Source organism: Tripterygium wilfordii, chromosome 8 (assembly GCF_013401445.1).
Source record: "Tripterygium wilfordii isolate XIE 37 chromosome 8, ASM1340144v1, whole genome shotgun sequence".
NCBI classification, from domain to species: Eukaryota; Viridiplantae; Streptophyta; class Magnoliopsida; order Celastrales; family Celastraceae; genus Tripterygium; species Tripterygium wilfordii.
Genome location: NC_052239.1, coordinates 407138 through 433962, shown reverse-complemented (window position 1 = coordinate 433962; position 26825 = coordinate 407138). Strand labels below are relative to the sequence as shown.

General features: G+C 38.4%; 6 protein-coding genes across 9 annotated transcripts; 4 read left to right on the top strand and 2 right to left on the bottom strand.

The window, feature by feature from the left end:
- Window positions 1-269: 269 nt before the first annotated feature.
- LOC120003792 (S-type anion channel SLAH2-like) lies at window positions 270-3341 on the top strand. The gene is made up of 6 exons (XM_038852883.1): window positions 270-398; window positions 554-686; window positions 778-1227; window positions 1604-2374; window positions 2596-2627; window positions 2712-3341. Exons 2-6 carry the CDS (start codon window positions 570-572, stop codon window positions 3097-3099), a joined length of 1758 nt encoding a protein of 585 aa, XP_038708811.1. The 5' UTR covers window positions 270-398; window positions 554-569; the 3' UTR covers window positions 3100-3341.
- Window positions 3342-4676: 1335 nt separating this feature from the next.
- Window positions 4677-15346, top strand: LOC120003966 (plastidial pyruvate kinase 2-like). 3 transcript variants are annotated; one of them, XR_005469416.1, is made up of 13 exons: window positions 4925-5155; window positions 6071-6358; window positions 6899-7064; window positions 7669-7803; window positions 7894-8004; window positions 8121-8209; window positions 8588-8650; window positions 8742-8917; window positions 9362-9464; window positions 9565-9713; window positions 10082-10190; window positions 10726-10969; window positions 11137-11283. XR_005469416.1 is itself a non-coding variant. In XM_038853141.1 (12 exons), the coding sequence occupies exons 1-12, from the start codon at window positions 4925-4927 to the stop codon at window positions 15329-15331; spliced, it is 1728 nt and encodes a 575-aa protein (XP_038709069.1). In that variant the 5' UTR covers window positions 4677-4924; the 3' UTR covers window positions 15332-15346. The 3 variants fall into 3 exon arrangements, 2 of the variants coding, with proteins under 2 accessions (XP_038709069.1, XP_038709068.1); XM_038853141.1 differs by lacking the exons at window positions 10726-10969; window positions 11137-11283 and adding an exon at window positions 15224-15346 and having other exon boundaries at window positions 4677-5155; XM_038853140.1 differs by lacking the exon at window positions 11137-11283 and having other exon boundaries at window positions 4679-5155; window positions 10726-11093.
- On the top strand, window positions 11870-13093 carry LOC120003968 (hevamine-A-like). Its single transcript, XM_038853142.1, has one exon. It carries the CDS (start codon window positions 11885-11887, stop codon window positions 12779-12781), a length of 897 nt encoding a protein of 298 aa, XP_038709070.1. The 5' UTR covers window positions 11870-11884; the 3' UTR covers window positions 12782-13093.
- A 2354-nt stretch (window positions 15347-17700) lies between the features above and the next one.
- On the top strand, window positions 17701-18806 carry LOC120003351 (hevamine-A-like). Its single transcript, XM_038852304.1, has one exon. It carries the CDS (start codon window positions 17720-17722, stop codon window positions 18614-18616), a length of 897 nt encoding a protein of 298 aa, XP_038708232.1. The 5' UTR covers window positions 17701-17719; the 3' UTR covers window positions 18617-18806.
- Window positions 18807-20010: 1204 nt separating this feature from the next.
- LOC120004486 (acidic endochitinase-like) lies at window positions 20011-20993 on the bottom strand. Its single transcript, XM_038853842.1, has one exon. The coding sequence runs from the start codon at window positions 20949-20951 to the stop codon at window positions 20067-20069; it is 885 nt and encodes a 294-aa protein (XP_038709770.1). The 5' UTR covers window positions 20952-20993; the 3' UTR covers window positions 20011-20066.
- Window positions 20994-22829: 1836 nt separating this feature from the next.
- LOC120004485 (putative pentatricopeptide repeat-containing protein At3g49142) lies at window positions 22830-26635 on the bottom strand. Of its 2 annotated transcripts, XR_005469551.1 has the most exons (3): window positions 26509-26635; window positions 23328-26414; window positions 22830-23217 (listed from the first exon to the last, which is right to left on the bottom strand). XR_005469551.1 is itself a non-coding variant. In XM_038853841.1 (2 exons), exon 2 carries the CDS (start codon window positions 25813-25815, stop codon window positions 23737-23739), a length of 2079 nt encoding a protein of 692 aa, XP_038709769.1. In that variant the 5' UTR covers window positions 25816-26414; window positions 26509-26635; the 3' UTR covers window positions 22832-23736. The 2 variants fall into 2 exon arrangements, 1 of the variants encoding a protein (XP_038709769.1); XM_038853841.1 differs by having other exon boundaries at window positions 22832-26414.
- Window positions 26636-26825: the final 190 nt, after the last annotated feature.

Here is a 26825-nt window from a genome sequence, read left to right as displayed (position 1 = left end):
TCAATATCCCTTATATGTAATGTGATTACCGTTCAACCAATGACTCACTTACGCTTGCATATGTTTTTAATTTGCTTACCTAACAACTAAGTGATAAACGCTTAGAAAAGTATAGCTGGAATGGTTTATAAATTTCGTGTGCGCTTCCTTTGTCCTTGCATGAGGTGTGCCATTCTCAATTAAAGCGGGACAAGAGGTGCATTTGACGTAATATACACACAAAGGTGGTCTCCTCTTGACTATATATTCTGCTCCCTATTGCAGGAAGATGTGTGTTAGTTGAGCTTCTTCATTTTTCCTCTTGAACAATCAAAGCCAGCCAAGAGAATTTTGATTTCTCTGCTCTCAGTGAAATCTTATTCAAGCCCCGTTTGTATTACAGAGTTGCAATTTTGCAGGTGACTCCTTTTGATTCTTAATTTCAGCATTTCTGACTAGTTTCATGTTTCTCTGTACGAAATGCTGTCAAAGAAAATTCATTAGCCAGCCATTGTAGAGAACACAAGCAGTATTGATTTGCTAATGGGAAATTAAACTGGGTTTACTCTTACAGGGCTTTTTTTTTGGCGATGGAAAACAGTGAAGAAATGCCATCACTCATAAGACGTTTATCATCAAATGATTTGGCTGGATTTGACACAGTCAAGGAGGATAGTAGCTTCCATGATCAGAATCAGCCACCAATGGTAGCTAATCAAGGCCTTCCAGACCCAGAATTGTTGATTCTGCTCTGGTCTCTTTCATGGGGATTTATTGACCTTTTAATTTCACCTGCAGGAAGCTGAAATGAGTAATTTCATCAACCATCAAAGAAAGTGTTCAGTTTCCATTAGCATGCCATCTTCTCCGATTCAAGATCATGAAAAGAGCACAAAAAGAGTTCTTTTTGGCGATGGAATTCCAGTTTCCACTGCAGAATCTGGTGTGCAGCCGAAGAAAGTGAAGTTTCATTCACAGCCAATGCCAAGAGGGTCTGGAGGTCCTGAACCAGTTGATATTCGGGGATTTCCACAGCATCCTGGTATAAAGAAATTTAGAGATAAGAGGTTTGATTCCTTCAAAACATGGTCTGGGAAACTTGAAAGGCAAATATCCAACATTCGTGGAAAGCCTCGCGAGCCTGAACCCGAACCCGAGCGTGGTAATGTGCAGAAGGCTGAGACTGAGTCTATACCGGTCGCTCGATACTTTGATGCATTGCAGGGACCTGAATTGGAAACCTTGAGGGTATGTGGCATATACTGAAATTCACACATTTCACTTATTTAATTATTGGTGTAATGTAACGTTTATAGTTGTCAATTTACGACTGTTCACATGTTCCAACCTTGCAACCCAAAGTTGAAAATGGTTCTACGTAGATTTCTCGGTGTTAGAGCAGATCCATTATATTATTTTTTATGTCGTATTAGTAGTTTGACTACTCGAATAGTAAAAAATGTGTCCTAGTAGTGTGTATATTAGAACAATTTTCAACTTTGGATTCTCAAATTGAAACTCTGATCGAGTTGGATTTGGTCAATACTTTTCGGTGTCGAAAAGTTGCATTAGCCCTCTAGTTACGTAGTTTTTCTCTATCTTTGATGAAATACGCTTGTTACAGCCATCAGAGCAAATTGTGTTGCCAGAGGACAAGACATGGCCATTTCTGCTACGATTTCCCATCTCTTCATTTGGTATATGTCTCGGCGTTAGCAGCCAAGCAATCATGTGGAAAACATTGGCAACCGCTCCTTCAACTAAGTTTCTTCACATAAGCTTGACAGTAAATCTAGTCCTATGGTGCATTTCTGTAGCTCTGGTAGCCATTGTTGCTTCAATTTATCTTGTGAAGGTGATTCTCTTCTTCGAAGCAGTTCGACGCGAATACTACCATCCCATCCGCGTCAACTTCTTCTTTGCTCCATGGATATCACTCCTATTTTTAGCCATTGGAGTACCACCTTCAGTCACTCAACATCTGCCTCCGGCACTTTGGTATGTTCTCATGGCACCAATTCTCTGCTTAGAGCTTAAGATTTACGGGCAATGGATGTCCGGAGGGCAACGAAGGCTCTCGAAAGTGGCTAATCCTTCGAACCATTTGTCGGTTGTTGGGAATTTTGTTGGAGCATTGTTGGGTGCGTCGATGGGATTGAAAGAAGGGCCTATATTTTTCTTTGCTGTTGGTTTGGCTCACTATGCAGTTCTGTTTGTCACTCTGTATCAAAGACTTCCAACAAATGCAACTCTTCCTAAAGAGCTTCATCCAGTTTTCTTCCTTTTCGTCGCTGCACCGAGTGTTGCTTCCATGGCATGGGCTAGGATTCAAGGCTCCTTTGATTATGGATCTCGGATTGCCTACTTTACTGCATTGTTTCTTTATTTTTCACTGGTAAGTTTTACCTAATTTGAATGCATATATTGTTCTTGGACCGAGTCTTTGCTCCAATGACCCATTGGTTCTTTGGCCTAGAAAACATGCCATTGTGTGACATGTGCTAAACCTTTATTTATATACCAAACGCACGCGTTAGGCCATGCCAATTTGACGTGGGTTATTAGTCTTGATAGCCTCTAAATGGATGGAATTCTAATACATTGGGGTTTTTGCAGGCAGTACGAGTCAATTTCTTTAGAGGATTCAAGTAAGATACAGAACATTTTGGTCTTTTTATTTCTTCCCTGAATGGTTTAAAGTCTAATATTATTTCTTGTTTTTGAACATTCAGGTTTTCATTAGCTTGGTGGGCTTATACATTTCCGATGACCGGAGCAGCCATCGCAACGATCAGATACTCGAGCGAAGTTGACAACCTAGTGACTCAAGTTCTTGTTGTCATATTTGCTGCTACTGCCACACTTACAGTTACAGCCTTGCTTATATCTACAATCCTCCATGGCTTTGTGTTGAGAGATCTTTTCCCTAATGACATTGCCATTGCCATTAGTGATAGAAAGCCAAAGCATCACAGTAACCATAGAAGGTGGTTCCATATTAGAAATGGAAGCACAGAAGAGACTGAAAATTACTTGAAATTTGCAGATTCGGATTGCAAAGACATCGAAGCTTCCCCGACATCGAACTCTCCTGGATCCGACAGTAATCAATTAAGCTAGAACCTTGTAATTTATCTATTGCCAATCTGGCTATTAGGCTTTTTAGTTCCAGTGAGCATGCCACAGTAGTTTTAGTGAGCATGTGAGGAATTTGAAGATGTGTGTGTGAAGGCTGAGTGATATCTTAGAACTAGTAATGGCTGTATATTTCTGTCAAATATCTGTCAGTAATGTGCATCTTATGCAGATAAAATTTCTGTTGCATATTAATATAAAGTTATATTTACAATTTCTTTGGGTAATCGAGAACAAATTAGTAGCTCAGTACAAAGTGCAAACCATTTGAAAATAACTGCATCAACTTAAAATCGAACATTCAACCTCATACTAGATTATTTACGCCCGATGAAATAACCAGCCATCCGCTATCGCCAAGTGATTTGTGTTCACATCTACCAATCAACACCATCTCTACTTCTCTAGTTCAATCTACATTGTCTGAACAAAATTTTCAACGTGGAGTTTGAAAATCAATGTTGGGTATTACAAGGGGGCCGTATCAACAATTGGGCCTATCGGAAAAGTGATGGTCCACATAAAACACTAATGGGCTTTCATTTGTTTACCGAGCTTCTGGGGAAATCAATGTTGGGTATTACAAGGGGCCATATCGATATTGGGCCTATTGGAAAAGCAACGGTCCACATAAAACCCTAATGGGCTTTCCTTTGTCTACCGAGCTTCTAGGCCCAATTATTGACATGGCCGCTTTGTAATGGGCTTTCGCTTTGTTCCTGTTTGTTTATCGGACTTCAACTACAAGTGACCGATTAAAGCTTCGAAACAAACACTAATGAATACCAACTCGACATTACCCCAAAATTAAGCGCCGAAGTCAAAGAGCTGAGCTTTGAGCCGGGTTATTGATGGGCCCGCATTACATTCTTTTAACTAGATCACAATTCAAAATGCTTTAAGTGTTGCCGGCCCAGTGGATCTTTACTTATGAGAATGGGCTACCCCAAATTTGGGGTATCACTGATGAATACATCCCAAATCATAATTTTTTTAATTTTATTTCCTCATGTTGAAATATGAATATGGTTGGGTTTTGATTGATATTAGAATAGATACTAAAATAAATTTTTAGTAAAATTATGTAACCCTTTCCAGGACATGGTTGATATGGTGTGACAAATGCAACGTTTAAGAATGTGTTTGGATTGAGGGATTTGGAGAGAAGGGAAGGGCAGAGAACAGAAGGGAAGAGAATGGATGAGTAATAATGTTTCGTCCCTCTTGTTTGAATAAATAAAAAAAGAAAGAAAAGAACATTAGTTTCATTTACTAATTTATCCATATTGATTTATGTTAAAGTGTTATATATAAGGGTAAAATAGATTTTTAACATATAAATAACTTAACAAATCATTCCTTCCCTCAAAATGACCCAATTTTGGAAGGAAGAATTTTGATAAAAATTTAATGAAATCTTTCCATTCTCTTCCCTTTTGTCTAAATCGCCCAATCCAAACATACTCTAAAACACTAAAATTAGAATTATGTAAATTTCCTATAAAACGACGCTGTATCAACTAATTCAAGGGTGTATTGTGTTTCAAACCGTCTACCAATAAGTTGCAGCGCAAAGCAAATCAAGATCGAAAAAGACACTTGCCACATTTGGTCGATACAAACTAGGCGCACGACCTTCAGCCTCCTTGGCCCCTTCCTCCCACTCACGCCAAAATCGACGGCGATTTCCCCAACCACTCGGCGAGAAGTTCAAGTTTCACATCTCTCGTTCTCCATTTAACAACTCCACCAACATCACCTTCGTTTCTCTACACTTTCCTCTATCTCTCACGCTCACATTTCTCTAGCAATGGCTCAAGTGGTTGCTACTAGATCGATTAATGGCTTGTCGACTTGCCCTAACTCTGGATCATTACTGGAGAGACCGGACAAGTTGAAGCCGGCGAGCTTTGCTTCTAGAGTACTGGGTCGTGAGGAGGAGAAGACGAGCAAGAGAATTGCTTACAGAAGCACCCGAACCACGTGTAAGAGAGCCGCGGAGCCTGAAGTCGTTCCGGTGTCACCTGAGGATGTATTTCAGGTCTGTGCTGTTGGTCCGGTTTGATTATGTTTTTTGTGGGAGTTTTTTTTCTTTTTTTCCCCCTCTTATTCTCTTTCGTTGGTGAGAAAGCGAGGGAAATAGTAGGAAATGAATTTTCTGAGTTTCTATTAGTATTTTATTTGTATAGGACCCGAGTGTTTCACTAAACTAAGGTTAATGCTGTTGTTTTTAGTTTAACTGGGCCGAGTAGATCTAGTTTGGTTCGTGAAACAATGTATGATTGAGTGGAATTTGTTGACTATGAAAAATCAGTTGGTTGGGAAACAAAGAATGCACGAAATACAAAGCAATGCACCTTTCTGGTATACGTCCTCCTAAGCTAAGGACTGGTGCACTTAATCAAAGGAACCACCACCGCCAATGTTCCATACCTCTTTTAAGAAAAAAATGCCGGTGCTGGAAAGTAATATGAAGAACTCTCATGCTCCTTTATTAATTTTTTGTGGGTTTTGTGTGCCAATATCAGTACATCATGGTTTGCTGCGGAAGAATGGAGGAACAGGAGGGTGAATATCAATTAATACAATTTTGTTTTTGGTTGCTTCTGAACTGTTGTTGGGTTAACCTATTTATAGATATACCTCATGGCTTTAATCGTAAAGTGTAATCAGTAATGAATTTGTTTTGTTTCTGAAAGAATATACAAATACATATATTACAGTAGTTGTTCGCATTTTGTTGTTTATCGTCGGCATTTTAATGTTTGATTTTCTTCATTATGCTGTTGATTCATTTGATGGTGGCAAGTGACTATGTAATACTATTTTGCAGTGAGCAAATGCATGCACTTTTCAATGTTCTAGTTTCTCATAGTAGAAGTAACCGACAGTTGTTTCCACTTTCCAGCACATATTTCAAACTGTGATTTGTAATCTATATTATCTTCTGTGACAGAGGGAGGAGCAGTTTAAAAATTTACTGGGGATAGAGCAACTAAGTGACACATCAGTAAGTGTGTGGTCCAAACCTACTGTTAGACGTAAGACAAAAATTGTCTGCACAATTGGTCCTTCAACCAACACACGTGAAATGATATGGAAGCTGGCTGAGGCTGGAATGAATGTTGCTCGGATGAATATGTCTCATGGAGACCATGCGTCTCATCAGAAAGTTATTGATCTTGTTAAAGAGTATAATGCACAATCTCAAGACAACACCATTGCGATCATGCTTGACACCAAGGCAGGTTCTCCGTTATGTCATCTTTACACAATCTATTCATAATTAATTATTATCCCAGTTTATGACATATGTATCTTTTGTTATCCAGGTCATAGACATGACATTTGGTTGGTTTCTTCTCATGTATGGTATTTGTAGTCTGTGAAATATCATTATTAGCATACCACTACTTACTGATGATTTTGGTAGAAGATGGCCAGATTTCTCATGGGCATTCTGCGTGTTTGCTACCTGCTTGTGTTAAAGTGTTTCAGTTTCAAGTCATTTGATATTTGCAGCTTTAGTGGCATAATGGCGATGGCGAAACTTTGTAGAACAGGATTGGGATATAGTTCATCTGCAATGCATATCTGAAATTAAGCTTATAGTCTCATAAATTAAGCTTGATTTGACATATAGTTCTCTTAACTTTCCTTGTATTGATTATCTTAATCTATTCCTTGAGTTTTTTTCCCCATTTTTTAAATGTCTCTCTATCTGAGTGTGTGTGTTTGTTTTATCACTATTATTCTCTTGTTTATTTGGTTGTTTCGTTATCAGGGCCCTGAGGTTAGGAGTGGTGACCTGCCGCAACCAATTATGTTAAATAGTGGACAAGAATTTACTTTCACCATCAGGAGAGGTGTTGGCACAGCTGATTGCGTCAGTGTTAACTATGATGATTTTGTTAATGATGTGGAAGTGGGTGACATGCTGCTTGTAGATGGTAAGCTAATACATTTTTGTCAAAATATCACTCCAGATGTGAATCTATTTAGACAAATACCTAAGAGTGGAGCGTATTAAAACCCTTAGTTTTCGGCTTTAAAACCTTTTGGAATTGTTAAAAAATGATATTTATTCACTTTATGATTGGTTCAGCTCTCATCAGATGACAAGGGTGCATGTGACTGGATTACAAATACTTGTGTGAACATTTTTTTTACTCACAGGAAATTTTCTTCTCTATTTTTGAATTTAAAATTTTTTAACTCTTATGAATGCATTTATATCTCAATTTGTATCTGCTCTTTTGTTGATATGTGCAACAAGCTTACTGGAAGCCTGGAAGATATTTTGTGGTGTTCTAAGAAATTGCAGGAAACAGAGGACAATTATCCACATACTGACAACTGCCACTAGCCAAAGCAAATATTACCGCCCCATAATAATAGTTTCAGACTTTCAGTAGCCTTTGAGTTTGATAACATGGTTTTCAACGATCTATATTGGTAAAATGTTGATAGAGTGCGTACTAGTGTTAAGATCATTTTCTCGAACAACGAAAGTTATCGCAATCTTATGTTTCTCTCTCTTGATTCATGATTCAGGTGGTATGATGTCTTTCATGGTGAAGTCCAAGACAGAAGATTCAGTGAAATGTGAAGTTGTTGATGGAGGAGAGCTCAAGTCTAGGCGCCACCTTAATGTTCGAGGAAAAAGTGCCACACTTCCTTCTATAACTGGTAGGATATTAAATATTATCTTACTTGAGTCTAATAGTTTCTGATGTTTTATTACATATTGATCTCACTATTGACATTGGCTTGCTGCAGAGAAGGACTGGGATGACATTAAATTTGGAGTGGATAATCAAGTTGACTTTTATGCTGTTTCCTTTGTTAAAGACGCACAAGTTGTTCATGAGTTGAAGAATTATCTGCGAAGTGATCTTTAGTACTTTAATTTAATATTTATTATCCTTTTAGAAGAATTCTGGATTACAATCTAAGTGGCTGCTTGCATTTGCTTTATACAATACGATTTTCTACTATTTTTGCAGGTTGTGGGGCAGATATCCATGTTATTGTAAAGATCGAAAGTGCAGATTCTATACCAAATTTGCATTCGATCATCACAGCATCCGATGGGGTAATTACTTGGTTCTATTGATTGAATTATAGAGTGACAGCTATCTAAAAGTCATAACATGGTTACCAATCTGGGTTTATTAGCTCTTCAATGCTTATTTCTCTGTGTCTATACTGAAAAGGCCAAGCAAATTGCTTTTAAGCTTTTCTTAAAATCATGTCAACAATATTTGAAGTGAGACGTGGTAATTTATTGGAGGGAACATCGGATTCTCTGTTTTGGTACTTTTCTAAATGACTTGGAAGAACAATGAAAAAGGTTTCTCTAATCGGATCCTGAAGAAGATATATTGCTGTATTTTTAAAAAATTGGGCGTGCCAACATAGATCCAAGTGCTGGAGTTTTACTTGATATATGTATGCACTCTTCTTAATTTAGGCAATGGTTGCACGAGGGGATCTGGGTGCGGAGCTCCCTGTTGAGGAAGTTCCACTTCTGCAGGTATTATTGACAGTAAGGACATTACCTGTTACAGGCCTGTTTGTGTTCCTAGTACTTCTTAGATGAAAACTCTGCTGATTGCAAAATGTAGGAAGAGATAATCAGGATTTGTCGCAGCATGGGGAAAGCTGTCATTGTGGCAACAAATATGCTGGAAAGCATGATTGTTCATCCAACTCCAACCAGAGCAGAGGTATCAGACATTGCAATAGCTGTTAGAGAGGGTGCAGATGCAGTCATGCTTTCTGGAGAAACTGCTCATGGAAAGTAAGTTGCTTTTCTTCTGATTTATCAAACTGTTCATTAGACAGGACTGGTGGGGACTGTTGCTAAACCTGAATGCCTCTATATGAGAAAATATACAGATGTCTCAACCTGCCGTCTGGCAGAAGTAATTGTTGATGTATCTATCCATTTAGTTGAAGTTTCCCCGATTGAGGGGATTTTGTGCGAATGTGATTATTTTAAGTCCTACAAGAATGATCATATGTTCCATATATGACTCTCCTTGATTAGGGGTGTTTGCATTGAAAGGTTGTCTTAAACTTATGTCATGCATATCATAAGGAACTTACTGACTTTGGAACACTTAAACATGTAGTTGGCTTGCTAATTGCAAGAGGGCATATGCAAATCTTCAGTAATTAGAATGCTATGGACGTAAATAATTTTCTTCTTGCTGTGTAATTAAGTGATATCATTTCATTGCAGGTTCCCATTGAAAGCAGTGAAAGTTATGCATACGGTCGCATTACGAACAGAAGCAACCATAGATGGTGGTGTAATGCCACTTAATCTTGGTCAAGCTTTCAAGGTTACCTAATATTGGGTTTTGTATCAATTGAGCCCCTGTCTTTTGCTCCCTTTTGATAATCAATGCATCATAATTGACTGATGAATCTTGTTTCCTGTAGAACCACATGAGCGAGATGTTTGCTTACCATGCAACAACGATGTCCAACACTTTGGGAACATCCATTGTTGTCTTCACCAGAACTGGATTCATGTCCATACTACTGAGCCATTATCGCCCCTCAAGCACAATCTTTGCTTTCACAAATGAGTAAGCTCTTGAAATTCAAATTTGATGCTAGGTCTTTTGTATAATATTTAGATGGAAAACATCATACTGAGTACTAAACCTAATAAATGAATGGCGTCACTCAAAAGAGGGGGTGGGTCTCTTTTTCCATTTATCTCAACATCATAGTCATTTTCTTTATTCACTTCACTTCTGAAATAGCCAAGTTGGTTACATCTTTAACATATGACTAAACTAGTGATCAGCTAGTTTGGGAATTCCCATTGTCATATTATATTTGTGTGTAAAAATTTGGCTTATGACTTATCGATGGGCTGATCTTGGGGTCATTCATTCTGAGGTACAAAAATTTATTGGTTTGGTTAATTACCGTACTGTTGGTCACGTAGGAAGAGGATTCAACGGAGGCTGGCGCTATATCAAGGAGTATGTCCCATATATGTGCAATTTTCTGATGATGCTGAAGAAACCTTTCAAAATGCTTTAGGTTTGCTGCAGGTACAGTGTTTTTGACAATGTGCTACAACTTTTGTTAAGGAAGTAACAAATGAATTCACTAGTGTTTCCATTGGTCAATTCCTTTAATGCAATTGCACATGTTCTTATGCTAGTATCTTTACTGTTAAATATTTACTCTAAAGTGGTTGGAAACTTTGGGTTTTTAAAGTCAGAATATCAACCAAGATATCTATCTGTTAGCTAAAGTGCATGTTCTCTTCCAGCTTGGGGTGAAACTTCTAAATTTCTTTTCATGTGTGCATACGCGTGCTGTAATTGTTGAAAATTTTCGATGGTAGACTGTTTGATGGATGTTTGATTGTGAGGCTTAAATATTTTTTAATATGCTCTCTGTTACTGATGATTAGGACAGAGGATGTAGATATGGAAACATGGCCAGTTATGCTCAAACTAGAACGTAGTCTGACTGACCTGTTTAAGATGAATAACAAAAACGAATATTTGTCATAACTAAGTCATCAAAGTCTTGTAGCTTTTAGAATGCATGATGCATACTCTTTGTTTTCATGTACAGAAACAGGGGATGGTGAAGGAAGGAGAGGAGGTGGCCCTTGTTCAGAGTGGCAGACAGCCCATCTGGAGGTTTCAATCCACTCACAATATCCAGGTCAGGAAAGTCTAGGCACAATGAAGGATAAATACCCATTTGTCCAAGGCATCAGTCCTCCCTCCATACAAGCTACTAGGATTCTTCAGGCTTCTGTTATGGAAATGGCATAAGGTTTGCACTGTAGGTTGCTAAATACATTTGCTTCTTAGTTTCCATCTAGTTTTAATTGCTTCTGTTTTATTTATTATCATTAGTACTTGCCCTAAAAAGATGATATGGTGTGTAATTTTGTTTGGGATATGCATATGCTCATGTCCTTGTGCTTCATCTTATCATATTTGCAAATGGGTAGGGCAAAGCCTCAGTTGTTCCCAGCCCCATTGGAAGATATTTGGCAGACAAATATCACCAGTGGAAAAGTAGTGGGAATCCATAGAAAGGAGAGTTCACAGAAGGTGGAAATGTCTACTTTTTTGCCAAACAAGTAATCAAGTCAAGGTCTTTATATTTATTTATTTATAACCTCTCAGGATATTCATCTTCCTAATATTACCACTTTATCATGAATATGATGAGTATCCCGATTTTCTTAGTCTACCGAATTCAAACTTAGGAGCCGATCCACATAATTGAAAAATGATTCAACCCCAATTTTTTTCTCATTCACATGGAGTGTATCAACCGTCTCGAGTGAGTAGAGTTACAAACCTCTGTCAAATTTAGTGGTGTTGGATGAGCTATTGAGTGTTCATAAGACTAATCTCTTGTTGCGGGCTGAATATCTAAACAATTAATAGACGTTTTTTCTGAGCTCAAATTATTATGGGTTGGTGTTTGACTTGAGAAGATAAAGTCGTGTAAAAGTGTTATTAGTGTGGAGGGACGGATTGTTTATCTCACGTGCCACATGGATAGTGGTTAAAATGGGGGAAATTTTGGGGCTTGTAGCATTACTCCGAATGGGAATGCACGAACGTGACTTCCTCACTGAGCACTATAAGTCAATCAACTCTGTTAAAAAAAACAATGTAAAGTCAATTACTACGGCTCAATTTTTCTCATCACAGCATTGCTGTAAACTCTATATAAGCGACTACACTCATTAGAATGCTACACAAGTACAATGACCATGAAACTACAAGCCACTTCTACCTTGTTCTCCCTTCTTGTTCTGGCCCTATTTTCTTCCTCTGAAGCAGGGAAAATTGCCATATATTGGGGCCAGAACGGCAATGAAGGAGTCTTAACCCATACCTGTATCACTAACAAATATGGTTATGTCAACATAGCCTTTCTCAATAAATTTGGCAATGGTCAAACCCCTGGAATCGACCTCGCCGGCCATTGCAACCCTGCATCAGGTGGATGCAAAGCTGTTAGCATCGGCATCAAAAACTGCCAAAATCATGGTATCAAAGTGATGCTATCGATCGGCGGTGGCTTCGGGAGCTATTCTCTATCATCTAGAGCAGATGCTAAAAATGTTGCAGACTATCTATGGAACAATTTCTTGGGTGGTCAGTCATCTTCACGTCCTCTAGGGGATGCTGTGTTGGATGGAATTGATTTCGATATTGAACTTGGTTCGAACAGTTATTACGACGATCTTGCTCGTTATCTGTCATCTTACAGCAACAGAGGAAAGAAAGTTTACCTAACTGCAGCTCCTCAATGTCCATTCCCAGATGATCGTCTTGGGAATGCACTGAATACAGGGCTTTTTGACTATGTTTGGGTTCAGTTCTACAATAATCCTCCTTGCCAGTATCGTGCTGGGAACACTAATAATCTCATAAATTCGTGGAAGCAATGGACTACATCTATAAAGGCAGGGTCCATATTTTTGGGGTTGCCGGCGGCACCCGCGGCTGCCAGGAGTGGATATATTCCGGCGAATGTGCTTACTTCTCAAGTGTTGCCGGCGATAAAGGGTTCAGCCAAGTACGGAGGTATTATGCTGTGGTCAAATTATTATGATGATAAGAATGGATATAGTGACTCCGTTAAGGCAAGTGTATAATTATATATATGTGGGTTGGCTGAGTCCTAAGTTTGTGTCCGGTAAGAATAAGAATGGATGTAGTAACTGCATTTAGAAAAGTGTATAATTATGTGGATTGGCTGGCTCATAAGTTTGCGTTTTGTAGAATAAGAATATTATGATGATAAGAATGGATATACAAACTCCATTCATCAGAAGAGTGCATAATTATGTGGAGCAATGCTATAAATCCCAAAAATTGTCACTTATTTTAATTCTCGATCTATGTGACACGAAAGTGTAGTGTGATGTAATATACATTCCAAATCATTATATAAGATTTGTACAATACACTCTACGAATAGCAGAGCCTCCAAATCTTTAATACTATTAGAAATATAAAATATCTTACATCGGTTAGGTGAGAGTTAATAAAGTAGTTTATAAGTTTAAGTCCAACTTCTCTTAATTGTATATGTCTTTTTAAGAACAAAACTGTGCATGCCTTTGACCCAAAATAGACAATATCTTTACAAGTAAATTGGGTCAAACATCTCTTTCATCTTGTATTTGCGAGCCCTCAATTGTAGTGCACTCTTTTAAATCTAGCTATTAAAATCACTTAAATTTTATATTTATTATTTTTTCATGGGAGAAGAATCAAAATGGCCGTTGAACTTTGATCACTGGATCGATTGAGCCCCTAGATTTTATTTCGGGTCAAACATACCCTTGAACTATGATAAATGATGTCCGTTATCCCTTCTCACATTTTCCATCCAAAATAGCTGATTTGGCAAGATTTTTCCGTTAAATGCCTTACATGTTGTTGATATGGACGCCACGTGTCTTGCAAAATAATCCATTTAAACCCTTGTACTTTGATAAAATGGGTCAAATAAGTGAATTTGGATGGAAAATATGACGGAGAGGTAACGAACATCATTCATCATAGTTCAGGGGCATGTTTGACCCGAAATAAAGTTTAGGGACTTAATCGACCTAGTGATCAAATAAGCCACGTGTCTTATAAAAATGGTCCATTTAAGCTCATGTACTTTGATAAAATGGGTAAATAAGCGAATTTGGATGGAAAATGCGACGAAGAGGTAACGAACATCATTCATCATAGTTCAAAGGCATGTTTGACCCAAAATAAAGTTTAGAGGCTTAATCAACTTAGTGATCAAAGTTCAGGGGTCTTTTCGATCCTTTTTCCTTTTCAACTTTTTTAAATGCGCGCAAATGGTGCATCAATCTTAGGACCTTTGCATTCCTCTCCGGAATCTTTTTTAACTCCCAATCCTTGCGGTACCGGACTATGAGAGTCATCAATGATTTTTAATACCAATTAGGTTGTGGTACATGACTACGAGAGACATCAACGGGTTTTAATACCAGGTGAATTGGTCTTAATGGATTTATTGGCGAGTCTTTCAATTCCGTGTTGACCAAGTGGGGTTCGTCTTTGACTCTTCGCGGTGGAAATGTCGGGTTGACCTTATGGGTTATGAAATGTAAACAAGTCGACTAAAAAATCCAAATTTAAGGATTGATACTTTAGTTTTCAGAATCGACCCCTATGTCAAATCGTGTCACTTGAAAGTTTAAGATTTTCGAGGTTGAATCAATACGATCAAGATTGAATCGTTGATTTTTAATACATTATAAATTAATATGTAATTATATATATAGTACATATATAAAATGAATATACATATAAGCGATAAGTGCTTTGTGGTTTTTATTTACTTTTATTTTTTTCAAAAACCTCGTTTAAATTTATATTATTTTTATTCATGTTAAAAAAAAAAGTGTTTTGTGGTTTATGGCATTGTGAGACGCAGTGAAGTAAATGTTAAAGTTAAAAGCATTTGCTTTTGTAACGAATCTCACATCGCTTAATGCGAAGGCCTTGATTGGAACACAATGAGTTATTTTTAATGGTCCAATAAAAATAATATTGGATACCACTTCTATTATACAAAAAATAAACCAAACACGTCTCCCAAAAACATGTGCAATTCCTTTAATGCAATTGCACATGTTCTTATGCTAGTATCTTCACTGTTAAATATTTACTCTAAAGTGGTTGGAAACTTTGGGTTTTTAAAGTCAGAATATCAAGCAAGATATCTATCTGTTAGCTAAAGTGCATGTTCTCTTCCAGCTTGGGGTGAAACTTATAAATTTCTTTTCATGTGTGCATACGCGTGCTGTAATTGTTGAAAATTTTCGCTGGTAGACTATTTGATGGATGTTCGATTGTAAGGCTTAAATATTTTTGAATATGCTCTCTGTTACTGATGATTAGAACAGAGGATGTAGATATGGAAACATGGCCAATTATGCTCAAACTAGAACGTAGCCTGACTGACCTGTTTAAGATGAATAACAAAAACGAATATTTTTCATAATTAAGTCATCAAAGTCTTGTAGCTTTTAGAATGCATGATGCATATTCTTTGTTTTCATATACAGAAACAGGGGATGGTGAAGGAAGGAGAGGAGGTGGCCCTTGTTCAGAGTGGCAAACAGCCCATCTGGAGGTTTCAATCCACTCATAATATCCAGGTCAGGAAAGTCTAGGCACAACGGAGGATAAATACCCATTTGTCCAATGCATTAGTCCTCCCTCCATACAAGCTACTAGGATTCTTCAGGCTTCTGTTATGGAAATGGTTTAAGGTTTGCACTGTAGGTTGCTAAATACATTTGCTTCTTAGTTTCCATCTAGTTTTAATTGCTTCCGTTTTGTTTATTATCATTAGTAGCTGCCCTAAATGATAGGAATAGTATGCTAAAAGTCAATATTTTATGTAATATTCAAACTCGATTTATTTATTTGAATAAAATATATTTAGCATTTAAAATGAGAAAAGACATATTGACATCATTGTCTTTTATTCTATATGGTATATGAATTGGTGTGTAGAGTCTGAGCTTGCACACGGAAGATCAATTCATAAGTTCCTATCGAATATAAGTAAGCGATCACAGCTAAGACGGAATTGGACAAACCGTCGGCTTGGCTGTGGTATAGTATTTCAGTATACCTATCTTGGTTACGGAGAGCGGTAAAGCTTGAACTTACTATACCAATACACTTGGAGTGTATTGATCAGGACTACTTGTGAGTCAATTTTCCCAGTCTGACTATATGGAAAATTGTACACTCACACAGATGTTATAGAATTGTTCATATTCTTAATTTATTAAAGATTATTAGTACATGTGCATTTAATGTACGGGACTTTGATTTACTAAAGGGTGAGGTCTTTTTGTACAGGCCAACAAACACCAAGTGAGTTGGGTCACCGCATTAATTGTACGATGAAAAATAATCTGTTAATAAAATTCACGTCTAATTATGGATTGATGATAGCCTCTTGAGAATGCTTATAGGATTTGAGATTGTGTCAAAACCCTGTAGGTGGATTTTAATTAATCCGACACAATCAAATAAGTTAAGTGGTAAGATCAAGAAAATATTTAAAGATGTCAATTAAATATTATATGTCAGTGACATATTTAATTGACGGGTATCTGTAACTTAACGTGAGGAATTTTATGAACAAGTATAACGAAAGGCTCAGATTTAATTTGAGATAAAACTGGGAGTGCAATTATAATTATGTCCATGGGTTTGGGCTGATAATTAAATTCATAGGAAGCCATGTTTTATTTTTCCTAGTTGGTCCCCATTGTAGCCTAGAAGCCCAATACTAGAAGATACAGTAAAACCAAAACGGACCGGAATTAAGAGAGGGAGAGGCTTACGGGCCGGCCCACCTAGGGAGAAAACCCTAGGTGTGGCCAAACCCTATAAATACACACATAGTGTGTGTTTTGTTAACATAAGTTTTGAGATACCAGTTGACCTCTCTACTCTCTAATCGTTTCCACTAGTTTTGATTTGTGTACTTCAGGTTCTTGGAGAAAAGAGACCACCCTCTCAATCCAAGTTTGGGAATTGGTGCATACGGTGGAAGATCCGCAGGTTTGAGCTTAGTATCAAACTCGCTGACTCCATCCTTCGTTCCTGATTATTAGAGATCAAATCAGAGAGATCTCAAGGTATATAATCTACTTGCAATTAATTGATATATGGTTTATGCTATGGTGATTAGTATTTGATAAGAAATTTTTGAAATTTGTCTAGCTATCGTTTATGTCTATGAGGTCCTTATACGCTTCCACGAGTTGCATGTTTCCAACACTAAAAAGATGATATGGTGTTTAATTTTGTTTGGGATATGCATATGCTCATGTCCTTGTGCTTCATCTTATTATATTTGCAAATGGGTCGGGCAAAACCTCACTTGTTCCCAGCCCTATTGGAAGATATTTGGCAAATAAATATCACCATTGGAAAAGTAGTGGGAATCCATAGAAAGGAGAGTTCACAGAAGGTGGCAACGTCAACTTTCTGCCAAACAAGTAAACAAGTCAACGTCTTTATACTTATTTATTTATAACCTCTCAGGATATCCATCTTCCTAATATTACCACTTTATCATGAATATGATGAGTATCCCGATTTTCTTAGTCTACCGAATTCAAATTTTAGGAGCCCTTCCACATAATTGAAAAATGCTTCATCCCCAAATTTAGTGGTGTTGGGTGAGCTACCAAGTGTTGATAGGGTTAGATCTCTTGTCGTGGGTTAATATGGGTTGGTGCTTGGCTTGAGAAGATAAAGTATTGCGGGAATACAAAATGTTATTAGTATGGAGGGACAGATTGTTTATCTCACGTGTCACATGGATGGAGGTTAAAATGGGGGAAATTTTGGGATTTGTAGCATTGCTCCTAATGGGAAGGCACGAACTTGACTTCCTCACTGAGCACCGTAAGTCAGTCAACTCTGTTCAAAAAACACAATGTAAAGTCAATTACGTCGGCTCAATTTTTCTCATCACAGCAATGTGAGCTCTATATAAGCGACTACACCCATTAGAATGCTACACAAGTACAATGGCCATGAAACTACAAGCCACTTCTACCTTCTTCTCCCTTCTTGTTCTTGCCCTATTTGCTTCCTCTGAAGCAGGGAAAATTTCCATATATTGGGGCCAGAACGGCAATGAAGGAACCTTAACCCAAACCTGTGCCACTAACAAATATGGTTATGTCAACATAGCCTTTCTCAACAAATTTGGAAATGGTCAAACCCCTGGAATCAACCTCGCCGGCCATTGCGACCCTGCATCAGGTGGATGCAAAGCCGTTAGCACCGGCATCAAAAACTGCCAAAATCAAGGTATCAAAGTGATGCTATCGATCGGCGGTGGCGTTGGGAGCTATTCTCTATCATCTAGAGCAGATGCCAAAAATGTTGCAGACTATCTATGGAACAATTTCTTGGGTGGTCAGTCATCTTCACGTCCTCTAGGGGATGCTGTGTTGGATGGAATTGATTTCGATATTGAACTTGGTTCGAACAGTTTTTACGACGATCTTGCTCGTTATCTGTCATCTTACAGCAACAGAGGAAAGAAAATTTACCTAACTGCAGCTCCTCAATGTCCATTCCCAGATGATCTTCTCGGGAATGCACTGAATACAGGGCTTTTTGACTATGTTTGGGTTCAATTCTATAACAATCCTCCTTGCCAGTATCGTGCTGGGAACACTAATAATCTCATAAATTCATGGAAGCAATGGACTACATCTATAAGGGCAGGGTCCATATTTTTGGGGTTGCCGGCGGCACCGGCGGCGGCCGGGAGTGGATATATTCCGGCGAATGTGCTTACTTCTCAAGTGTTGCCGGCGATAAAGGGTTCAGCCAAGTACGGAGGTATTATGCTGTGGTCAAAGTATTATGATGATAAGAATGGATATAGTGACTCCGTTAAGGCAAGTGTATAATTATATATATGTGGGTTGGCTGAGTCCTAAGTTTGTGTTCGGTAAGAATAAGAATGGATGTAGTAACTCCATTTAGATAAGTGTATAATTATGTGGATTGGCTGGCTCCATAAGTCTTCGTTTTGTAGAATAAGAATATTATTATAATAAGAATGGATATAGTTACTCCATTTAGGAGAAGTGTATCATTATGATTTATGTGGAGCAATGCTACACAAACTCCAAAAAGTGTATCTCATTTTAACCTCCAATACATGTGCGAAAATGATGAGAATCTCAACAATTAGACACACATTATTTAAAGTGAATTCATGAACTCCACATATCACACATAATGCAAATGAAATTCTATGAGTACAACTCAACAGTTGAGATAACTGACATCTCTGTCATCACTGATCCATGTGGCATGCCCCAAGTGAGATATCATCATTTTAACCCCCAATCTATGTGGCACGTCCCAGGTGAACACTATAATAAAACAATTTTTTAACGACGAAAATTTTTCCGTTACAAAATATGTAATTTGCGACGGACTTTTCACAAATTTTCGTTGTCAAAATTTTAAGACATTTTGCAACGGACATTTTCGTTGCAAAATATACTTTTTTTCGACACAAATTTGCCCGGGAAGAAAATAGTGGGTTGGTCTTAGTGGATTTATTGTGGGTTGGTCTTTGCCGAGGAAGAAAATAGTGGGTTGGTCTTTGCAGTGTAAGTACGGGTTGACCTTTGTGAAATGTAAACAAATCGACTAAAAAATCCAACTTAAGGGATTTAGATCGACTTCAGTAGACCAATACAATTCCACGAGATGGCGCTTGTTCAAATAGACAACAGCTCATAAAAGTATAGAATTTGTGCGGGGCATCCCATCAGACAAACTGGTGGATACTCTAGGTTCCCTATTATATGTGGAATTGAATTGGAGGTGATTGTTAGGGGAATTTTCCAAATCTCATCCCAAAAAAAGGATGGAATCCCACCCCCTATTTGTGCTTTATAAGGGTATTAATGTTTTAACACCACATTGATCAGTCTTGGAATCTACGATTATGAAAGGAGTAATACGAGATAGGGTAGGATCTGGAATGGTCCCGATTGTTAGCTCTTTTGGTAGTTAGTTAAGTTTACTTGTGAGATATTCGAGGGTTCTATTTTTTTCTCTCCTAATTGTGTGGTTGAAGTTAGTAAGTTTCTATTACCATGTTTATAGAGTGCAAATATAATGAATTTTTATTTTTATTTTTTAGTAAAATTTGTTCTTATTACATACCATCACGTCATGCGATGCATAAACTCTAAACGTTTCAATTTTTTGCGTATTGTAGGTATATAGATTGTATAACAAAAGACCTTTATGTGACTGTTACACTCTCAATACAAATATATATATATATATATATATATAGGGTGCAACTTATTTAGATGCATGATCCATCATCCATACCTAGACATTAGGCTTGATAGATGCACTATAACCATTATCATAAAATTTGTTCCAAATCATGACTCCTCCGTACTTGGCCGAAGTCTTGATTTGTGGTAGAATCTGAGAATTAACCACGTCTGCTGGAATGAACCCGCCGCTTGGAGCAGCTTCAGTAGCTGCCGGCAGCCCCAAGAACACTTGACCAGCTTGAACACCAGTCCACTGGTTCCAAGCATTCAATAGGTTATTAGCATTATCAGTGTACATACATGGAGGATTGTTATAGAATTGAACCCAAACATAATCAAATAAGCCCGTAGCGATTGCACCGTCAAGGTTAGCATCTGGGAATGGACATTGTGGAGCTGCTGCTAAGGACAATTGTTGGTTAAATCCCTTAAGTGATCTAGCTAGTTCATCCCAATACTGGCCTGAACCGGACTCGATGTCAAAATCAATCCCATCAAGAACAGCATCACCAAGAGGTCGAGAGTTCGATTGGCCACCTAAGTAATTGTTCCAGAGATAATCAGCAACTTGTTTTGCATCATCAGCTGAAGATAGAGAGTAGCTTCCTACACCACCACCAATTGAGAGAAGTACTTTGATGCCTCGTCCTTGACAACCGCGTATGGCGTCGCTTAAACCGGTGCAACCATTACTGCCCGGGTCACAATGACCTGCCAAGTTTAGTACCGGAGTTTGGCCATTGCCAAATGTGGTTAGAAAAGCTATATTGACAAATTCATAGTTTCCTGTGGCACAAGTATCAGCCAGTGTGCCTTCACCGCCATTTTGACCCCAATAGATGGCAATTCCAGCACCATATGAGGGAGCAATGAACAAAGATAGAATAGAGACTAAGCCAAGAAGAATAGATATAGTGATAGAAGGTTTAGCCATGGTTGGACGTCTTGGTTGGCTTCTCTGGCTCAACAATGGTGGGGAGGGTACCTATATTTATAGTTGTGCCAAACATTCACACTGGACTTTTGTAGTTGCCGTGTATTGCAGGTCACCTAACCAATTACTCGTTTTCTGGGGTTTACAAATTCTGATTTGAAAAGTCTTCTGACTTGACTCACAATAGCTTTCAAGCAAGTTTGTTAGAAAGTTCATCTCAAACAATACAAATTGATTTCGTCTACTTTGAGTAAAAAACTCGCATGACTTTGATCTTATTAGACCGTTGTCATTGGTTTTTAGATTCAGAAAACATATTCATTGTGTGAGAGAGACTGATTGAATTTTTACTTATATGTCACTCAATTGGGTTACGCCAATCCAATGTGGGATAAAGTCTTAACACTTCTTTACACTTGTGGGCTTAGTTATGTAAAAATCCAACAAGTGAACAAGTAGATATCATGTCCAAATAGATCGAGATTCGATACCATGTTAGTCCAGTCCAAACACTACAAATCAATATCGTTCAATTTGAGCTAAAGGCCCGCGCAACTTTGTTTTTCTCGAGCCGTCTTCATTGATTCTTAGATATGGATAACGTGTCAGTTGTGTGGGAGAGATTGGATTGAAGCTTTATTTATATGCCACTTAGTTGAATTATGCCAATCCGATGCAAGTTAAAGTCTTAACAAATAATCCAACCCGATGCATGGGTTAAAGACTTTAACACGTTAGAAAACAGATTTTCTCATCTACAATGTGAAAGTGATCAATTTTGGATGACTCTAGATAATTTTTCATGCCAGGGACTGCTTTGGAAGAACATGATCAATCAAACCTGAGTCATCACTAAAGAACGATGTCCTTAGCCTAATCAAGGACGACTGTGGAGCCATGAATAGAAAAAAAAAATCTCAATCAACCATTGTAGTTAAGTGAAACAAAAATCGACTAAGAAAGAGAAAGAGAAGGAGAGGAAGGAAAAAAAAAAAAAGATTTGGAGACACCGACATCGTCAAGTCATCGGAATAGACTTGGAAATTTGTTTCAGTCTGAATTGATTGTAATTAATAGTCTTCGAAATTCCAGAAGAGAAAAAGGGAATGTTGACTGCTTTAACTTCATTAGATTTAAGAAGGTAAGTTCGGTTGACAGGTCTCTCACTGTTTGCTCTGGCTATATATAGCTAATTACCAAATAATATGATAATGTTTGAGACCCTAAAAAATATCCCAAAATATCCTCCTTTAATGTGGAGTTTTGAATGTGAAATGGATCTTACATGTCTGTTTTTAATCAATGATTATTTTAATGTCATATAGATTTGGAGACTTTTGGGGGTCAGATTTTGAGGGTCTAATATACTTATATTAACATGAGAAAACAAATGAAATTTTATTTGACGAATATAAATATTAAAGATTAAATTAACCCACTAGCTTTTAGGCAACGAAGCGCTTGTAGTAAACTAGAAAAGAAGGGATCTGGAGGCTCCACAATTCGTTTAAAATTATACCGTCTACAATTTGAATGCAATGATTTGAGAGATATACCACATCACACCACATTTTTGTTTTTCTATTTTTAAAATTTGTGTGGCATTTTTCTCTATTATTAGATGTGAATTGCAAACTTTTGAAAATTACGAAACCCCCAAATTTGGAAAAAAAACATTTCCACAAGAACACAACACGTGAGAGATCTTTGCTTTTGAGCGATAAAATAAAACCCATACGAAACACCGTCTATTTTTTTTTTTAACGTTTGAAGAAAAAGATAACCGGCATGGGCTTGTAAGAAATTACGGCCCAGTTGAGTTTATCCATAAAACTATAAAAGAGTTAGGCCCAATCAATTACTGTCATTAATAGAAGAAGGGCACATTGCCACAAAAATAAATACATAGAAAAAGAAAGATTGAATCAACATTTAATCTTATTTTCCTTAAATCAAAGAAATCAGAGAAATCATTCCCCAATCAATTGCTATAAAATGATCTTTAACGTCCATTGAATCATCTTATCACAAAAGAGAAAAGGGTAGAAGACAAAGGCAGAGCCTTCAGAAGTCAGTTACAAAATCAACCACCACTAAAAACTGAACCAGGAACATACCCAGTCTGGTCATCATATATAGTTCTGTGACCGAAGCGCAGCCCCTCCCTATTCCGGTGACTTCTTTATCACCGGGAGAATATGAGGAGTGACCACATTTCCTGGAATAACCTTGTACTGCACGGCATCAATTTATGGGGGCTACTGGCCTGCATTAGGAGCATCAGGTAAGCATCAGGTAGCCCCATAAATTCCTTCCCTGCCTTGTGGGATGTAGTCAATTGGATCCAATGAAGTTTTGTAAGGTTTGTGGTGTTACCTGAACTATATTGAAGCGGTGCACTATTGTTAAACTGAAGTACTGAACCCAAACACCGCCAAACAATCTTGTATTAAGCGTAGTTCCCATAAATCTGAGCAGCTGCTGATAGATACAACTTCAATTCCTCTTTCACTTGCCATGTGTGAGACAAATTTCGCGTGACCTTGTTCCGGTGTTGAATTGGGCCATGCTCAATGTCGAACTCAATACCATCCAATACAGCTCTTCTAGTTGCCAACCAAGGAGTTGCCACCCAAGAATTTAATGCTAACTTTTCGCAACTTCTGATGCTGTTCTAATGCCCTACAAGCTTGATCTGTGGACTTCGGTAAATTGCCAAAAATGTTAAGGAAAGCTCTATTGACGTAGGACTCAAGCATAATTTGAATTATTTCTTTGAATCTGGTCACCAATAATCTCCACATGAACAAACACCATCTTGGAAATGGTGAAACCGGTGAGTATCCCTCACAATGATTTCCCGTACAGCTATTTTGGAAATAAGCTTGGCAGCAATATGGCAATCCCTACAAATGCGGAGATTCTTGGTGATCCTGATTGGTGTCCCAGACTCAGTATTCAATAGAGCAAAGACAATGGCCAATTTCTCACTATGAACAGCTAGATGATATTCCTTATCCTCTTCCTCCACATCATGAAGCGCAGAATCAGTCTCAGGGACGTACCCCAACTCTTTCATCTTTCCTACTAATACATCCAACTCTTGATAGATCTTCTTGGACTGAGGATGTGACTGGTCACCTGCAAGAAAGGTATGAATATGACCCTGGAGCTCAAAATTGCTAACACCAGGTGCCTTCTTGAGTCCTCTGCTCTTCATGATAGATCTGACAGTTGCCACATCTCGCCATCTTCCAGCCTTTGCATAAATGTTGGATAACAAGACGTAATAACCTGACTGCTCCGGAGCCAACTGAAAAAGATGATCAGCAGCTATAAGTCCGATATTCCTGTTAGAGTAAACCTGACAAGCACCCAGCAGAGCCCCCCAAACTCTTTCATTAGGCTCTATTGTCATCTGCTTGATAAAATGATATGCCTCATCTACTAGCCCTGCGCGTCCTAACAAGTCAACCATGCAAGCAAAGTGTTCTATCCTGGGAGCCACCCCATATTTAGACATCAAATCAAAGAAATACCGACCCTCATCCAATAATCCTCCATGACTGCAAGCGGAGAGAACAGAGACAAAGGCAATAGAATCCGGTTTCGAGCCTGAGCGTTGCATTGCTGAAAACAGCGCCACAGCTTCATGCCCTTGCCCAGTAATTCCATAAGCAGAGATCATGGAAGTCCATGAAACAACATCTCGTATCCTCATTTGATCAAAAACTTCCCTTGCATCCTCTAAGCATCCACACTTTGCATACATGTCAATCAATGCGTTCTCCAACAGCAAATTTGGCCTAAGTTTCTTCTTGTCAGCATATTCATGTATCTTCCTTCCTATGAGGAGAGCAGAAATATCCCCACAAGCGGGAAGAATACTGGAAATGGACACTGCATCAGGTTCAATCCCTTCCTTTTCCATCTGGAGATATAGATCCACTGCCTCAGTAGGCATTGAATTATTCACATACACAGCAATCATCACATTCCAAGAGACCAAACTTCTTTTTGCCAATTTCATGAACATGCTTTTCATGTACAAAACATTATCAGAGGAGGCGTTAGACACAGCTGGGAACAGGCTAGCCATGGTACCAGCATCTGGTTTTAGGTTCAGACCCTCCATTTCCCTACAAACCTCCAATGCACCATCAAACCTCCCATTCTGTGCATACCCCGCAACCATTGAATTCCAAGAGACCACGTCTCTGACTGCCATTCCATCAAGAACTCCCCGCGCCTCCACTAATTGGCCGCACTTTCCATACATGGATACTAGCCCATTACCCACAAACAAATTCAAGTCAAGCCCAACTTTCACAACGGCTCCATGGATTTGAAGACCGACCCACAAATAATCAGATCCTGAACACGCCTTTAAGACACAGGGGTAAGTGTAGTTATCAGCATCTACTCCATGGCTAGACATGGTTTTGTAAACAAGCAGAGCATCACGGTAGAAACGATTGTTCATATAGCTTCTGATCATTACGTTGAAGAAAACCACATTCTTGTCAGTAATTTCATCGAATATATGGCGTGCAATACCAGGTTCACCACAGGCAGCATAGGCTCTCATCAATTTGATGCCGAGAGATGGGTCACAGCAGAGATATTGATCAATGAAAATCTTGGCGTGGAGTACTTTCAATGTTTTGATATCTGGGTACTGGTCCAATATTTCACTACAGAAGACTTGAGAGAGAAAACTCTTCCGTAGGGCAATTTGGGGTTTTTGTACTGATAGAAGTACGTTTAGTGGTTGTTTGGCAGTTGAGATGTAGCGGGAAAGAGCCTTCGCGACGGCTTTCACGAATTGCTGTGGATTGATATGCGACACACCCAAAGCATTCATTCTTAGTGTATACGGACCCTCTCAGTCGCTTGCCATCTAATATTTGGGTCGACTGATTTTTCGAGCGCCAATGGCGTGATTAGTTCAAAATACCAATCACGCTTATGTTATCACTAATCATACCACTGTGAGTGACATGATTATTCGAGATTTGGATTATTCGGGGTTTGGATTGTGAACAATTTGAACACTGAGTTTTAAGTAACTTATTTTCATTTGGCTTTTTATATCAGAAGCCAGAAATGTTGTATGCATGATTCCTGGGCAATATGAGCAGTAACACTATCAATCTCTTGGTAGGCCTCTCTGAGCAAGTGAATCGTTATCGAAGTTTAACTGCTGCTTCTAAATAGTTTTACTGGAAAACCAAGTTGGTGTAATGTTTTTACATTGTAGATAGGCGATGGCCGTAATGTTTAAATTTCTGATGGAGTAGGAGCCTCACGCTTCTCTACCTTTTCCTAGCAAAAAGGAAATAAACTTGTGGACGAAATAATTTCTGCAGAGTGGAAATGAAACCAGTATTCCTTGACAAGCCGCCCAAACAGCGAACCTTCTACTCATCAACTTCATTGGCTCGTCGTACTCTACTAGTTTTCCTGGAAAGAAACACAAGACATTAGATCCTAGATTATTTGTAGTCATGCTTCTAAGTGGCCTCAAGGTTTTTACTTTTTAGCAGTGAAAACTCACCCTCACTGATGGCAAGTACCATAGTGCAATCCATCACAGTTGGTATCCTATGAGCCACAGTGATCACAGTACAATCTCAAACAGACATCGTATCTTATTGGGCTAAACTGTCCAGGGCTTTAATCAGACTGCTAAAGGGCCAAGTTGGCTGCACTGAAAGCCCAATTATTAGGCCAACTTAACCTCCGTCCGGGCCCAAGTCAAAAAAAAAGGGCACTCCTATTAGAGGCTTGAACAGACGTATTTGCGTTTGGTTAAGCGGCAACATGACGAGGTTCGGTAGTTTCGAGTAGGACGAGAGCAGAAAGTAGAGAGAC

Coding starts and splice junctions, on each gene's coding strand:
- LOC120003792 (XM_038852883.1), top strand. CDS start 570: ATGGAAAACAGTGAAGAAATGCCATCACTCATAAGACGTTTATCATCA. Junction 687..777: donor ATCAGAATCAGCCACCAATG/GTAGCTAATCAA, acceptor TTTCACCTGCAG/GAAGCTGAAATGAGTAATTT. Junction 1,228..1,603: donor CTGAATTGGAAACCTTGAGG/GTATGTGGCATA, acceptor CGCTTGTTACAG/CCATCAGAGCAAATTGTGTT.
- LOC120003966 (XM_038853141.1), top strand. CDS start 4,925: ATGGCTCAAGTGGTTGCTACTAGATCGATTAATGGCTTGTCGACTTGC. Junction 8,210..8,587: donor TCATCACAGCATCCGATGGG/GTAATTACTTGG, acceptor TTCTTAATTTAG/GCAATGGTTGCACGAGGGGA. Junction 9,714..10,081: donor ATCTTTGCTTTCACAAATGA/GTAAGCTCTTGA, acceptor TTGGTCACGTAG/GAAGAGGATTCAACGGAGGC.
- LOC120003968 (XM_038853142.1), top strand. CDS start 11,885: ATGACCATGAAACTACAAGCCACTTCTACCTTGTTCTCCCTTCTTGTT.
- LOC120003351 (XM_038852304.1), top strand. CDS start 17,720: ATGGCCATGAAACTACAAGCCACTTCTACCTTCTTCTCCCTTCTTGTT.
- LOC120004486 (XM_038853842.1), bottom strand. CDS start 20,951: ATGGCTAAACCTTCTATCACTATATCTATTCTTCTTGGCTTAGTCTCT.
- LOC120004485 (XM_038853841.1), bottom strand. CDS start 25,815: ATGAATGCTTTGGGTGTGTCGCATATCAATCCACAGCAATTCGTGAAA.